Here is a 15,856-nt window from a genome sequence, read left to right on the forward strand (position 1 = left end):
GGTTTGCAAACTGCCTCCTCTTTTCTTTTTGAGAGGGGTGGAATTCTTGGTTATAGTGTTTCACACAGTTACGAATGGCTGAAACAAGGGTGCCTTCTCTTTTTTTTGTATTTTTCTGAAGTGAGAAGCGGGGAAGCAGAGAGACAGACTACTGCATGCGCCCGACCGGGATCCACCCGGCATGCCCACCAGAGGGCGATGCTCTGCCCATCTGGGGCGTCGCTCTGTTGCAACCAGAGCCATTCTAGCGCCTGAGGCAGAGGCCATGGAGCCATCCTGGGCTCCTGGGCCAACTTTGCTCCAATGGAGCCTCGGCTGCGGGAGGGGAAGAGAGAGACAGAGAGGAAGGAGAGGGGGCGGGGTGGAGAAGCAGATGGGCGCTTCTCCTGTGTGCCCTGACTGGGAATGAAACCCGGGACTTCCACATGCCGAGCTGATGCTGTGCCTCTGAGCCAGCCGGCCAGGGCGACAACGGTGCCTTTTAAGAACAAGCAGGTCCCGTGCAGTGCTGAGGAAGAAACGTCTGATGTTGCAGCTGGCCCTTCTCTTTGGAAGACTGAATTAATACATTAGAGGTCTCCAAGTGTAACAGCTGCAGATAGCGCAAAGCCTCACGGTTCGGCTCTGTGCACGGATGTTAGTAAAACCATCAAGGCCGGTATTCTAGGGGGGCTCTCTCATAATGTGGCCACACTCCTTCACTTACTCATCCAGCTGCTATTCACTGAGCATTTACAACGTGCCGGATGCCGGGGGGCACCGAGTAGGAAGCAAAGTCAGGCGTGACTCTTGGCCTCACAGCGTGTTATGGGGAGACGGGTGTATTCAGAGCACATTCAGCTCAGCTCTCAGCACCCGGAGTTCTGATTCCTTCGGGGTCGTTGATTCCTGGAAGAGGCGGAGTGGTTCTTGATTGGCATAATTGATTCCATAGCATCCTCCACACAGCGGCACAGGACACGCTGTAGAGATGCTTGCAAATAATGCATGTCAGAGTTATTTTGTAACCATCCGATCTTGTGACCTGTGGTTATTTATGGGGATGTTTCATTATGGTAGGTCAGAACCTGAGGGACTTCTGGTCGGCGCGGTAGAGCAGGTAATTAGTGGGAAGCCAGTAGGCTGTTAGTCTGTGTCTGACTCACAGACTCCCAGACCTAACAGAATTTTAATGTGGGGAAACAGTCTTCCCGGTCGGAGATTCTGTAAACGACACTGCAGACACCTTGCAGGTGAAACTGTGATTTGAAAAGATCTGACATGCTGAGGTGCTCAGGTTAACCTGGGAGGGGTGGGGATGGGGACTTGGACAGGGACCGTCACCTTCAGTGATGCCAGCCGTAGTCGGAAGGCATCGTTGTCCCTGTTGACACTTAAGGAAACTGAGGCTCAGAGAAGCTGAGTCATTTGTCCAAACTCCCTGCGCAGGTTGGGTTTCCCAGGCAGTGGACTTAGAGATGGGAGTCAGCCCGGTCCCCGAGAAAGACAGGGGAGAATACCACTATCTAGGAAAAGAAAACACTTGAGTAAGCGATTGAACAGAAGCGTTGCCCTGAGGAGACGTGCCTCAGCCTGTGTCCTAGGACAGTGTTTACAGCGAGGGCCCAGTGAGCGGGGTTCCGGGGACGAGGAGACAGCGCCACCCCCAGCCTCCAGGGACAGGGCTGGGTGTCTGTGCAGGAGGCAGCGGGCCCTGTGCCCACCGTGGGAGAGTGGGAAGTCTCAGAGCCCAGCCTGCAGGAATGCCCTGCCTCCCACCTCGCACCCGCACTGTGTGCTCTGCGGGCAGGAACGCCCCGCCTCCTACCTCGCACCCGCACTGAGTGCTCTGCGGGCAGGGGGCTGGAGCTCCTCCCACCTCGCACCCGCACTGTGTGCTCTGCCTGCAGGAATGCCCCGCCTCCCACCTCGCACCCGCACTGAGTGCTCTGTGGGCAGGAATGCCCCGCCTCCCACCTCGCACTCGCACTGAGTGCTCTGCGGGCAGGAACGCCCCGCCTCCCACCTCGCACCCGCACTGAGTGCTCTGTGGGCAGGAATGCCCCGCCTCCCACCTCGCACTCGCACTGAGTGCTCTGCGGGCAGGAACGCCCCGCCTCCCACCTCGCACCCGCACTGAGTGCTCTGTGGGCAGGAATGCCCCGCCTCCCACCTCGCACCCGCACTGAGTGCTCTGCCTGCAGGAACGCCCCGACTCCCACCTCGCACCCGCACCGAGTGCTCTGCGGGCAGGGGGCTGGAGCTCCTCCCACCTCGCACCCCCACTGAGTGCTCTGCGGGCTGAATGCCCCGCCTCCCACCTCGCAGCCGCACTGAGTGCTCTGCGGGCAGGAATGCCCTGCCTCCCACCTCGCACCCGCACCCGCACTGAGTGCTCTGCGGGCAGGAACGCCCCGCCTCCCACCTCGCACCCGCACTGAGTGCTCTGTGGGCAGGAATGCCCCGCCTCCCACCTCGCACCCGCACGGAGTGCTCTGCGGCAGGGGGCTGGAGCTCCTCCCACCTCGCACCCGCACTGAGTGCTCTGCGGGCTGAATGCCCTGCCTCCCACCTCGCAGCGGCACTGAGTGCTCTGCGGGCAGGTGGCTGGAGCTCCTCCCCCGGGCACCTGAGAACAGGTCGGCACTGGGGTGGTGAGTGCGTTGTAGCGAACAGAGTGCTTGCTGCCGTTCCTCTCTGGGCTCTGTGTGGGCGCGTCCTGACCTGCCCAGCCCAGCCCAGCCCAGCGAGGAGTGGCCCTGAGCTCCCTGTGCTCCCTCCGCAGGGCGCTGCTGCTCAGCCTGGCCAGCAACCACCACCTGCGGGCCGTGTCCCTGGACCTCAGCAGCTGTGAGGTAAGCGCCCCGGGGACTGTGCGGGGGTGGGGGTGGGGGTGGGGTGGGGGTGGAGGACGGCCTGGACACTGTTTGTCTTCTATTCTGGAACAAAGTGTGGCTCGGAGATTCCAGAGGGTCCCAGTGACGCCGAAAAACTCTTTAGGGCAGGTTCTGATGTTCTGTATTTTGTGGGGTGTATCCATCCCCAGACAGACGCAGATCTCCATTCAGAATGCATGCAACTGTGTTTTTTTTGTTTTTTGTTTTTCATTTTTTCTGAAGCTGGAAACGGGGAGAGACAGTCAGACAGACTCCCGCATGCGCCCGACCGGGATCCACCCGGCACGCCCACCAGGGGCGACGCTCTGCCCACCAGGGGGCGACGCTCTGCCCATCCTGGGCGTCGCCATGTTGCTACCAGAGCCACTCTAGCGCCTGGGGCAGAGGCCACAGAGCCATCCCCAGTGCCCGGGCCATCTCTGCTCCAATGGAGCCTTGGCTGCGGGAGGGGAAGAGAGAGACAGAGAGGAAAGCGCGGCGGAGGGGTGGAGAAGCAAATGGGCACTTCTCCTGTGTGCCCTGGCCGGGAATCGAACCCGGGTCCTCCACACGCTAGGCCGACGCTCTACCACTGAGCCAACCGGCCAGGGCGCAACTGTGTTTTTAATGAATTTTTTTTTTGTAGCATGCAAGGAGTGGGGGACAGACAGGGACAGACAGACAGGAAGGGAGAGAGATAAGAAGCATCAACTCATAGTTGCAGCACCTTAGTTGTTCACTGATTGCTTTCTCATATGTGCCTTGACTGGTGGGCTCCAGCTGAGCCAGTGACCCCTTGCTCAAGCCAGCGACCTTGGGCTTCAAGCCAGCGACCTTGGGGTCATGTCCATGATCCTACACTTAAGCCGGATGAGCCTGTGCTCTAACTGGTGACCTCGGGGTTTCTAGCCTGGGTCCTCAGCATCCCGGGTCCACGCTCCATCCACTGCGCCACCCCCTGGTCAGGTGCCACGTCCTTTTAAAAGGCCAGCGATCTGGGGGAAGGAGCATGAATTTTGGAAGTTTTCTCTGGGTTTTAGTCTTTGCTTGTTCTGTCTCCATTGTGACTATTTGGGTATGAAATATAACTAACTCATCACTTAGAACTAGGAGCAGCCACTGAAACATTCCCGCTTCCTGGAGTGAGAGGAGAGTTTCCTCTGGAAAGAAATGTAATTTTTAACTTCCAACATTTGGAAACATAGTCAGTGATTAACCACATTTACCCCTCTTTGATCTCGGATGCTTTTACATAATTCCTGTGTGTGTGTGTGTGTGTGTGTGTGTGTGTGTTCCAAATGAGGGTGATTTAAAAACCAGCTGTACAGGCACTGGGGCAGGCCCCGCCTTATTATGCAAATCTATGCAAATTATTTCGAAGCTTTTACTGTTTAGGGAGAGGTTTAGCTTTGGGGGGAGTTCAGACAGCAAACAGCCTGTGAATGTAACCGAATGTTCTTGGTAGTGGAAGGTTAGTGATTTTCCTGCTTAAATTTTTGATTTTTGGTTTAGGAACAGATTCTACTTGGAAAGTGTTTTTATTGACTCTTTGCTTTTTTACTTTACACATGTATCGATAGAGAGACTTAGGTTCTTTATTTTTAATCTGTGTGCTGCCAGTAACATTTTTGTTTTTTTTCTCCTTGGGCTTCCCTTAGCTTGGCCATTGTGTAAGTACTTCGTGAACCGATTCATTAGCACATACAGATAGAGCTGACTACTTTTAACAATTGGAAAGTGTTACTTTTGTGAGTCTATGCTACAAATATTATCGCTCAAGAGTTTTTATAAAATAAGGAGAGTCAAACCTTAAATGTCACCTGTATTGTCCGTATTTGTGAATGGAATATATTTGCTGTGCTTTATAGTAATAGAAAGCAGAGGTGTTCTTGTAGAAAATTTACTTCTCAGCAGAGAAATCACCGACGGCAAGTCATGCAGTGATAAAGACGTGCACTTTTGTTTTATCTTCTCAAAAGCACAACTTTTTATCACGCTCTGAAAATCGAATTATGTTTCCTTGAAGAGTTTGCCTGAATTATTTCTTGCTTTAACTTGGACAGGGTCTATATACACATTCATTTCAAGTATTAACTGCTGTGACTTGGAACCTTGCTTCTCAAAACTATTTGTACTGAAGAACCTTTTGTGTGTGTGTGTGTGTGTGTGTTTTAAACTTATCTGCAATAAATCAATATTTTTGCAAAAATTTAAAAAGACATAGAAAATACAAGCCCTTAATTTTTATTATCAGGTGCAGTGGACCTGAAATGATATATTATGGTGGTTACCAGGGGACACGGAGAGAGCAGAGGGGGACAGATGTGACGGAAGGAGGCGTGCCTTGGGGTGGAGAGCACACAGTACAGCATACAGACGATGTGTTGTAGAATTATATACTGGAAACCTGTATAATTCTGTTAACCAAGGTCGTCATCCCAATAAATTCAATAAAAAAGGAAAAAATTATTACTAAGGTTTATAAAATATTTGTGGTCAGTTTCTGTACTAGTGTTTTCTGAGACCAGTAACAAGCTCTGTAGAGACTGACGCCGGCCGGCCACATTTTGAGTGGCAGGTGCTGGGATAAGATGGGCTCAGGGGGCGTTCAGGAAAGAGGCGCCTCTCCCGGGAAATCAGGGGCGTGCAGAGGGTCCGTGCTGGCTGCCGGCTTCTCGCCCTGGTCTCCCCCAAGTGTGTAGGCCCGCCTCCTGGGAGGGGGCTGTCTCCAAGTTCACATCAGGCCCCCTCCGTGTCATCTCCTGTCACCTTCAAAAGCAGGAAAGGCTGAACTTAATCCCATCGACGGAAACACTCCTGAATTCAGAGGCTGACCCAAAGATCCATGGAAAACTCTGCTGAATGTACAAGCAGCCAGAGAAATGGACAGGTTTTGGTCCAGGGTCCCATAAAAACATCGCTTCTGAAATAGCAAAATAAAGATTCTTTAAATTCTTACTTCAAAACTCGATGGAGTGGGAAATGGCACCTTGTGTGATACATTTGGTATAGAAATTGATGTAAGTTAAAATTTTCCTAAGCAACTAGAGAGCCTGCCGTGATCCTTGGCACGTAAGTACTTGGTACAGGAGCCCCTGTTCCTTCCCACTGGGTGGTAGGTTTGCTGAGCAGAGTGGCGGCAGCTGGGAAACTCCGCATTGAGCACAGTGCTCTACACAGTCAGGAACTCAGATAGTTGCCAAAGGAGAGTAAATAGATACTCACACCTGTGGAAACTATGCTTCTGATTTCCTGGAGAAAAGATGAAAACTACTGGGTTATACAGGTTGTCCTGCTGTTTGGAAAAAAACAGGTAGTTTGGAATAACTCACTCGTAGTTTTTTTTTGGTAGTAGCTAACCACAGCAAACCATCATTTAGATTAATGAAACATCTTTTCCTTCTGTGGCTCAGGGCGTGTGTAGAAACATTTTGTAGTCCCTTTCTGCGCCATTGTGAGCCCGCACGCTGTTTCCTGGGACAGTTAGGGCTGGGTCCTTCCTGAACTGGTTGACGTTCGAAGTTTGTCTTTCTCACCTCCTTTGGTTGTTTTGCGGCTACCTGGTGGGGAGTTATTCCTGAAACGTGTCATCTAAGGAAAGGGTGACACTTTCTCGTATATAGAAAGGATTTGTTACATCTCCAAAAATCAGAAGTGAAAAAAATTCTTGGGGGTTGACAACAGTGTCTTGCTGATGGTGACCCTGGGACAGCTCCTTCTTGGGTTTTTTTTTATTTTTTATATATATATAATTTTTGGTGGATGTAACATGAGGAGACAGCAGCACTGACTACTGTTGGCTCTTTACCACCGGTGATAACTTCATTCAAGGTTTTAAGTGTAGCCTTTTTTTTGGTACTGCGTTTAAGACTGTTGTTTTGGCTACACCATTAGTAGTTGACCAACCGTCCGTTTGTGTTCTCTAGCTGAGGTCGGGAGGCGCACAGGTGTTGGAAGGCTGCATCGCCGAAATCCACAACATCACCAGCTTAGACATCTCCGACAACGGTGAGCCTGGCCTCGGGGAAGAGGAGAGAGGGAGGGGTGTCGGGGGCCAGTTAGTGATGGGAAGCTTACCTTCCAGCCCAATCTAGACAACACCCCATGAAGAGGTTACTCTGCGCCTTGCCGAACAAGACTGTTTAACTTAACCATGGAGTTTCTTTCACAGAATAAGTCTATGCCAGAGTCTCGCTAGGCCGATTCCATGGGCAGCAACAATGCAGGGTTTAGGCCAGTGTTCAGCCAACTCACCAGTCAGCAGACCCAAATGTCAGCAGTACCACGCTTGAAATTCCTGTTGAGAGCCACATTTTTTTTTTTTCTGAAGCTGGAAACGGGGAGAGACAGCCAGACTCCCGCATGTGCCTGACTGGGATCCACCCGGCACGCCCACCAGGGGGTGACGCTCTGCGCACCAGGGGGCGATGCTCTGCCCCTCCGGGGTGTCGCTCTGCTGCGACCAGAGCCACTCTAGCGCCTGGGGCAGAGGCCAAGGAGCCATCCCCAGCGCCCGGGCCATCTTTGCTCCAATGGAGCCTCGGCTGCGGGAGGGGAAGAGAGAGACAGAGAGGAAGGAGAGGGGGAGGGGTGGAGAAGCAGATGGGCGCTTCTCCTGTGTGCCCTGGCCGGGAATCGAACCCGGGACTTCTGCACGCCAGGCCCGACGCTCTACCGCTGAGCCAACCGGCCAGGGCTATGAGAGAGAGAGCTACATTTTTTAAACTTAGACTATATAGGCAGGTACATTCCTTATCGAGGTAGCGCCCGCACGTGGTATGTTGTGGAAGAGCCTCACTCAAGGGGCCAAAGAGCCGCCTGTGGCTCGTGAGCCGCAGATTGCTGACCGGGGGTCTAGGCAGTGAGTGGAAAGAGGTCCATTCGAATAGCGTAGATGCATCGATGAAGATGTGAGCCCAGCCTCTGGCGTTCAGCGGCGTCCTCTCCACTGGTTTCTGTAGCACGTGTGAGGGAACTTGTTACATTGATGCAGACGCTGGCACTCACCAGGGAGTGGGGCAGAGCATAGGAGCCCCCCGCCCGGAGGCGGGAGTGTGGACACTCTCTGGTGTTCTCCACACCCGGGCTTCGCTGACTCGTTCACCCACTGATTGCTCAGGAGAAGGTGGGGAAGAAGTCTGCAGAGAGTTAGTCCCTGTGAAATAGTAGGGCAGGCGATCAGAGCAAGAACGTTCGTTTGGGAAGAAGAGATGAGACTCCCGGGCCCTCGGGGAAGCGCCCTGGCTGAGCATGTTCCCGCAGAGCCCCCGTCGGGCCATGTTTGAGTCTCGCTCCCTCTCCTTCCTCCCAGGGTTAGAATCCGACCTGTCGACCTTGATCGTGTGGCTCAGTAGAAACCGATCCATACAACACCTGGCGTTGGGCAAGAATTTTAACAATATGAAATCCAAGTAAGAGTGTTGGATATTTTCTATTTTATTTTTTTGTGTGACAGTGACGAGAGCAGCCAGCCCCCTGAAAATGTTTGACTCCTCTGTCCATGTCTTTCCTTCCCATTAGGAACCTGGCCCCCGTGCTGGACAACCTGGTGCAGATGATTCAAGACGAGGAGTCCGTGAGTATTGTTACAGAAACTCCTGCCCAAAGTCTTGTGTGTGTGTGGCCACTCTTACGGTTTCCTCTGGGGTTTGGTGATGATGGGCTTGTTGGTGATTGGATGTGTGTACACCTTTTCTGTTGTCACTTTTGAAAAAAATGCAGTGATAGGAGGTATTGAAAACTTATTCTTGGTCCTGGCCAGTTGGCTCAGCGGTTGAGTGTCAGCCTGGCATGTGGAAATCCTGGGTTTGATTCCCAGTCAAGGCACACAGGAGAAGTGCTCATCTGCTTCTTCATCCCTCTCCCCTGCCTCTTCCCCTCCTGTAGCCATGGCTCCGACTGTTTGGATGATTTGAGCAAAGTTAGCCCTGGGATGCAGAGGATGGCTCCATGGCCTTCCTTGCCTTAGGCACTAAAAATAGCTCAGTTGCCAAGCAACGGAGCAGTGGCCCAGACAGGCAGAGCATTGCCTGGTAGGGGGCTTCCCTGGTGAATCCTGGTCTTGATGCATGCGGGAGTCTGTCTCTACCTCCCCGCCTCTCACTTAATAATAAAAATATATATATATAAAATAAAATAAAACTTACTCTACATTTGATTCCACTCATGACTAATTAAAGGAAGACTGTAACTAATAGATTAAAGGAATCATAAATTGGAGCCCGTCTTTTAATAAGCCTTATATTTTCCCATGTCACCTAATACGCTAATCTGCAGGCATGCATTTTTACCAGATAGTTAACTTTGTGACCTCCTGTCATGCAGAGAAGCATCAAAGAGCTAATTTGAATTCCATCTGGTAATTGCAGGGTTGCAAGAGGCTAAGAAAGCCGCCCCTCCCCCTAAATTGCTTCTCGAGATCCACTAATCCTTCATATATATATATATATATATGTGTATATATATATATACACATATATATATATATTCCCCCCTCTTGAGTTGCTCCTGGCTAACACTTGCATCAGGGTGAAGAAATTTGATTTTAAGCAGTAGCCTATTTTGCTGTCCTTTAAAATGCATCAGAGAAAAAAGAAAAAGACATTTTGTAGACAAAGCAAAAAGCACTCCACTGTTACCTGGTGCCTCACACCCTTCTGTGTCATTGATGCTCTTTGAGACAGTGTCCCCTTCCGGTCTTTGTCCTGTTTGGCTGCCATACTCGACTTTTATGGGCCTTGAATTTCAAATCAATTAGTATTCCTGCCATGGAGATTCACATTATTCATGTTTTGTGATAGTGACTTTTGTGGGTTGTAAGAGTGATTTTCCTATATGAATCATGAGAGATGTGTCACGTCCTTATAAAAGTATAATTCAGTCCTGGCTGGTTGGATCAGTGGTAGAGCATCAGCCCAGCATGTGGAAGTCCTGGGTTCGATTCCCAGCCAGGGCACACAGGAGAAGCGCCCATCTGCTTCTCCACCCCTCCCCTTCTCCTTCCTCTCTCTATCTCTCTCTTCCCCTCCCGCAGCCAAGGCTCCATTGGAGCAAAGTTGGCCCAGGCACTGAGGATGGCTCCGTGACCTCTGCCTCAGGCGCTAGAATGGCTCTGGTCACAACAGAGCGACGCCCCAGATGGGCAGAGCATCGCCCCCTGGTGGGCATGCCGGGTGGATCCCGGTCAGGCGCATGCGGAAGTCTGTCTGTCTGCCTCCCCACTTCTCACTTTGGAAAAATACAAAAAAAAACAGTATAATTAACCCTTTTGAGTTCATACAGGGTGACATCCAATTCTTTGAAAGCCATAAAGCTAACTTTTCCAAGGACGCTGGTGGTGCCCCTGGGTGACGGGGCTTTTCCCGGCTGACATGGGCACACCTCTCTGCGGGGTTCAGGTCAGGAAGCAAGAGAAGCCTCTCTCTCCCGACTCTGTTGTGTGGGTGCAATTTCCGACCTGTGGGCTACAAGTGACACTCGAGGCAGTTCTCTGGGTCCTGGTTTGCTAATAATCCTTGTATTTTGTTGTTCTTTATGCCGGGTTGTTCAGCTTGGGGGCACAGTTAGGCTGTGGGGTACACTGCAGAGTCGGGGCCGTTTGCCCTGCGCAGCGCCTTTGCATCTACGCCGTCCTGCTCGGTGTGGGGCTGGCGTTTTCCCAACAGGCCCGGTCTTAGCGGACGGACGGACGGGCCCGGTCTTAGCGGACGGACGGACGGGCCCGGTCTTAGCGGACGGACAGACGGGCCCGGTCTTAGCGGACGGACGGACGGGCCCGGTCTTAGCGGACGGACGGATGGGCCTGGTCTTAGCGGACGGACGGACGGGCCCGGTCTTAGCGGACGGAGCCCCCTCGCATTGCCTTAGTGCTTCTCACTCATTTCAAAACGTTTGTTTCCTATCACGGATCTTAGGAAAATTTATAGTTTATGGAAAACACATCTGTGAGTGTCGTGTTTTGTCTACGACAGGAGGGTCTCTGAACTCTGTGTCTGTGACCTTGAGTCTCACTGAGAGAGAATCCCACCTTTAGAGCACACCGGAAAAGCTATTTGCAGGTGGTGACGTTTGCCGTGAGAAATGTGGCTTCCGTCACACTGCGAGTCCCCGTCCCGTGCCCTCGTAAGATCTGGGGAAAGACTTCCGATGCTCTGTCACTGAAATCAGTGGCTTTTTCCAAAAGCAATGACCTTGCTTTTGTTTCTAGCTCCGTATCAATAATTTGCAAAATAATTCAACACAGTGAGGAGCTCAGTCTTTCCTGTATGAAAACTTCGCCAATAACTGGCGTCATTGGACTGGTTTGGTTTGACTGCAGGTTTGGACATAGATGATTCTCTTGTTCTTCCCACTCTGGCCTCGTGTTTGTAGAGCATGCTCTGTGACGGCCCGGGTCACACACACCTGGCCTGTGGTCACCCCATGGGCTCTAGTGTCCCCATCCACTGTGGACAGTGGGGGCCAGGCTGCCGCGCCCTGCCTGGGGACGGGAACACGGAGGGGCCTCTGGGTGACAGGGACTCTCTCTGTGAGGCGCCAGCTGCAAACCCACGTTGTCACGAGAGAACAGAGGTGTCTGCCCCGGGAGGGCCCGCAGCCAGGGGACCGCGGCTCCGCCCTGAGGAGAAACAGCAGGGCCCCACCCAGCAGCTGGCGGGCAGGAACAATGACCTGAGCAACGTGGCGCAGGCCGTCCTGTGCGCACGCCAGCCTCCGCCTGTTCCCCAGCGTCCATGGGGGTGCGTGTGCTGAGTGTGCACGCCGCCCTAGGACTGGGCCTGCTGCTCGGAGACGGGCGCTTGCCCGGCGTTTGCAGGACAGTGCAGTCTTTCGTTTCTGCAGCAGCTGAGCAGCGACTGTGACAAGCAGGGCGAAGACAGGGCTTGTTAAAGCAGCGCTGTCCTGTTTTCCTTGCTCGAGTCTGAAGCACTTCCAGCTAAGTTTTTTCCACGTGCTCGCGTGGTGGGTCTTAAGGGAATGGAAGCGACCTCGACAACCCTGCCAGATTTAATTGCCTTTGCCCTGAGACGGTGCAATTCCACTTGTAACAGTTTGATTCTAATTGATACACTGTTACCATTAGGTCTGTCACCGCAGATGTATTCGGTTTAGAAACCGCGATCGAGTTTGGACAATAGGGACGATATGTGGAGCCCCTGGTGGCCCATCCCCCAAAGCGGACTGCCACTTTGTGGTACCCGAGTCCTGAGACCACCAGCCCCCTCCGCTGCTTCCTGCGGCCAGGTGGCAGGTGTGGCTCGGGCAGGGGTCCCTCAGGAGACCGTGTGCCGCGCCTGGGGGGCTCACACAGACCACCAGCCCCCTCCGCTGCCTCCTGCGGCCAGGTGGCAGGTGTGGCTCGGGCAGGGGTCCCTCAGGAGACCGTGTGCCGCGCCTGGGGCGCTCACACAGACCACCAGCCCCCTCCGGCTGCCTCCTGCGGCCAGGTGGCAGGTGTGGCTCGGGCAGGGGTCCCTCAGGAGACCATGTGCCGCGCCTGGGGGGCTCACACAGACCACCAGCCCCCTCCGCTGCCTCCTGCGGCCAGGTGGCAGGTGTGGCTTGGGCAGGGGTCCCTCAGGAGACCGTGTGCCGCGCCTGAGGGCTCACACAGACCACCAGCCCCCTCCGGCTGCCTCCTGCGGCCAGGTGGCAGGTGTGCCTCGGGCAGGGGTCCCTCAGGAGACCATGTGCTGCGCCTGAGGGGCTCACACAGACCACCCGGCACAGGGTCAGAGTGCTAGGCGCACAAGCCACTGGTCATCGGCGACCCTGGGAGCTGCTTCCAGCTTCTCGTCCCCATGGTGACAGCTGCCTTGGAGAAGCAGGCAGAACTGTCTGGTGTGGCTGGGCTGGCACAGACCACCTTGGGTGACTCTGAGACATCCCATCCCCAGGAAGTCTGGATTGTGACTCTTAGAGCTTCATTGGTTCAAGTGCTAGAATCCCACTTCATCAAATCAGTTACAGCTTAACTCAAGGGTCGCACATTCTAATGTCCACAGGTAAAGCGAGTGGAGTGTCGTTAGGGGGCCCTGGTTGGCATTTTGATCGGATTCTGCACAGGACAAACAACTGCCTGCAGGCCGAGTGGCTGTCAGTCTCTGGCTATGTGGACAGTGGGAAGCTTGGTGAGAGTCGCTAGACAGACAGGTTATGCTAAGGTCACTCATGCTGGACTTTTTCTTTTCCTAAAAGTAGGTGCTGTATGTCTTCTGATTGCTGTTTATAAAGCTAAGTGATGCTCGTAGATCCAGGGTGAGAGAGTGGGGTGCGGTGTGGGGTCCGGAGTATGGAATCTGGTCCAGCCCAGGGTCTCCCCTCCGTGTGACCTTGAGTTCCTCAACCTTCTTTTTTTTTTTTTTGACAGACAGAGAGAGGGACAGATAAGACACAGACAGGCAGGAAAGGAGAGAGATGAGAAGCATCAATTCTTCGTTGCGGCTCCTTAGTTGTTCATTGATTGCTTTCTCATATGTGCCTTGACCGGGGCTACAGCAGACAGAGTGACCCCTTGCTCAAGCCAGCGACCTTGGGCTCAAGCCAGCGATCTCAGGGTCTTGAACCTGGGTCCTCCGCACCCCAGTCCGACGCTCTATCCACTGCGCCACCGCCTGGTCAGGCCTCCCTCAACCTTCTTGTTTCTCACGGGGGACATGGGGACAACAGCCTCGTAGAATGCCTAGGTTTGGGCTCTTGGGAGGATTAAGTGAAGGAGTAAGTGTCAGAGGCTTGAACAGCCTCAGCAGAGTCAGCGTTCAGTAGCTGTCAACGGGCACTGACCCTGGCATTGTGCAGCGGGCACCTGCCCTCCCACTGCTAGTGTTTGGAAATGCTGTTTCGTGTTGGATGAACTCAGAACAGGTAAAAAGGGAGAGTGTGAACTTGCTGTGTAGCATTTTTGTTTCTGTCATCGTAGCAGAGAGCTGGCACCTGCCCCTCTGGGAGTCTCTCCCCTGAGGGGAGAGGCGGCTGGTTCCCACCGCTGAGACAAGCATCGCGTTGGACGCCAACGTCCGTTTTATGCCAGAGCCTTGGGTCGCAGCCACGAGGCACTTGGCGCTGTGGGTCCTCTGCTGGGCAAGGATCCAGTGATGAGCCCACGTGTGTGCTGTCCCCTCCACAGCCTCTGCAGTCCCTGTCCCTGGCTGACTCCAAACTCAAGACGGAGGTCACCATCATCATCAATGCCCTGGGAAGCAACACGTCCCTGACCAAAGTGGACATCAGCGGCAACGCCATGGGGGACATGGGCGCCAAGATGCTGGCCAAGGCCCTGCAGATCAACACCAAGCTCAGGTACGGGCCAGGCGTGCGCCCGAGGAGGAGTCATGCCTGCCTGGCGGTCGGCCTGCCGAAGGGTCTCACCGGCGAGCCCTGGGGAGAGGCCCTGCCCTGGGGGCTGAGCTCCCGGAGGCCTGCTGGGAGGAAGAGGCGACAGGTGACTTTTCAGTCTTCTGTCAGAACCCTGGGGGGAGTTCCCAGATTTAGACGCCGTGATTCCTTCAAGCTTCCGTCTTAAAGGTTTCCCCTGGGAGGCGGAGCCAGCCTGAGAGCCTGTGGCTCCCTTCCCACATCGGGGTCCATGCTGCCCGAGGTGTGGGTCGGGCGGGGGCAGTGTGGACGGCTGGGGGGCGGGCCCAGTGAGCAGAGCTGCAGAGGGGCAGGAGTGACTCGGGGTTCTCCTGCCCTGTGAGCCCAGGGTCCTGTCTTCCCCTCCCTGGTCCTGAGACTGAAAACCGGGGGGCCCACGGGCTCCGCTGGTCCAGAGCGAGATCAGCCTGGTGCTCACTGCCCTGCTCAGTGGTGTCTGTAGCTATTTCTTCCACGCAGAGCGAGGTCAGCCTGGTGCTCACTGCCCTGCTCAGTGGTGTCTGTAGCTATTTCTTCCACGCAGAGCGAGGTCAGCCTGGTGCTCACTGCCCTGCTCAGTGGTGTCTGTAGTGATTTCTTCCACGCAGAGCGAGGTCAGCCTGGTGCTCACTGCCCTGCTCAGTGGTGTCTGTAGTGATTTCTTCCACGCAGAGCGAGATCAGCCTGGTGCTCACTGCCCTGCTCAGTGGTGTCTGTAGTGATTTCTTCCACGCAGAGCGAGGTCAGCCTGGTGCTCACTGCCCTGCTCAGTGGTGTCTGTAGCTATTTCTTCCACGCAGAGCGAGGTCAGCCTGGTGCTCACTGCCCTGCTCAGTGGTGTCTGTAGTTATTTCTTCCACGCAGAGCGAGGTCAGCCTGGTGCTCACTGCCCTGCTCAGTGGTGTCTGTAGTGATTTCTTCCACGCAGAGCGAGGTCAGCCTGGTGCTCACTGCCCTGCTCAGTGGTGTCTGTAGTGATTTCTTCCACGCAGAGCGAGGTCAGCCTGGTGCTCACTGCCCTGCTCAGTGGTGTCTGTAGTGATTTCTTCCACGCAGAGCGAGGTCAGCCTGGTGCTCACTGCCCTGCTCAGTGGTGTCTGTAGTGATTTCTTCCACGCAGAGCGAGGTCAGCCTGGTGCTCACTGCCCTGCTCAGTGGTGTCTGTAGTGATTTCTTCCACGCAGAGCGAGGTCAGCCTGGTGCTCACTGCCCTGCTCAGTGGTGTCTGTAGTTATTTCTTCCACGCAGAGCGAGGTCAGCCTGGTGCTCACTGCCCTGCTCAGTGGTGTCTGTAGTTATTTCTTCCACGCAGAGCGAGGTCAGCCTGGTGCTCACTGCCCTGCTCAGTGGTGTCTGTAGTGATTTCTTCCACACAGAGCGAGGTCAGCCTGGTGCTCACTGCCCTGCTCAGTGGTGTCTGTAGTGATTTCTTCCACGCAGAGCGAGGTCAGCCTGGTGCTCACTGCCCTGCTCAGTGGTGTCTGTAGTGATTTCTTCCACGCAGAGCGAGGTCAGCCTGGTGCTCACTGCCCTGCTCAGTGGTGTCTGTAGTTATTTCTTCCACGCAGAGCGAGGTCAGCCTGGTGCTCACTGCCCTGCTCAGTGGTGTCTGTAGTGATTTCTTCCACGCAGAGCGAGGTCAGCCTGGT

The 15,856-nt window shown here is 54.3% G+C and overlaps 1 protein-coding gene across 4 annotated transcripts in view; it reads left to right on the forward strand.

Annotated features, from left to right (window-relative positions):
* CARMIL1 (capping protein regulator and myosin 1 linker 1) overlaps positions 1 to 15,856 on the forward strand; it is a 207,269-nt gene that overhangs the window by 116,663 nt on the left and 74,750 nt on the right. For all 4 annotated transcript variants that reach the window (XM_066246343.1, XM_066246347.1, XM_066246344.1 and 1 more), the window contains 5 exons: positions 2,765 to 2,834; positions 6,782 to 6,863; positions 8,167 to 8,266; positions 8,376 to 8,430; positions 13,981 to 14,153. In XM_066246343.1, the coding sequence (XP_066102440.1) occupies positions 2,765 to 2,834; positions 6,782 to 6,863; positions 8,167 to 8,266; positions 8,376 to 8,430; positions 13,981 to 14,153 (480 nt within the window). The remainder of the gene's footprint in view (positions 1 to 2,764; positions 2,835 to 6,781; positions 6,864 to 8,166; positions 8,267 to 8,375; positions 8,431 to 13,980; positions 14,154 to 15,856) is intronic.

Source organism: Saccopteryx bilineata, chromosome 11 (genome assembly GCF_036850765.1).
Source record: "Saccopteryx bilineata isolate mSacBil1 chromosome 11, mSacBil1_pri_phased_curated, whole genome shotgun sequence".
Classification (NCBI taxonomy): domain Eukaryota; kingdom Metazoa; phylum Chordata; class Mammalia; order Chiroptera; family Emballonuridae; genus Saccopteryx; species Saccopteryx bilineata.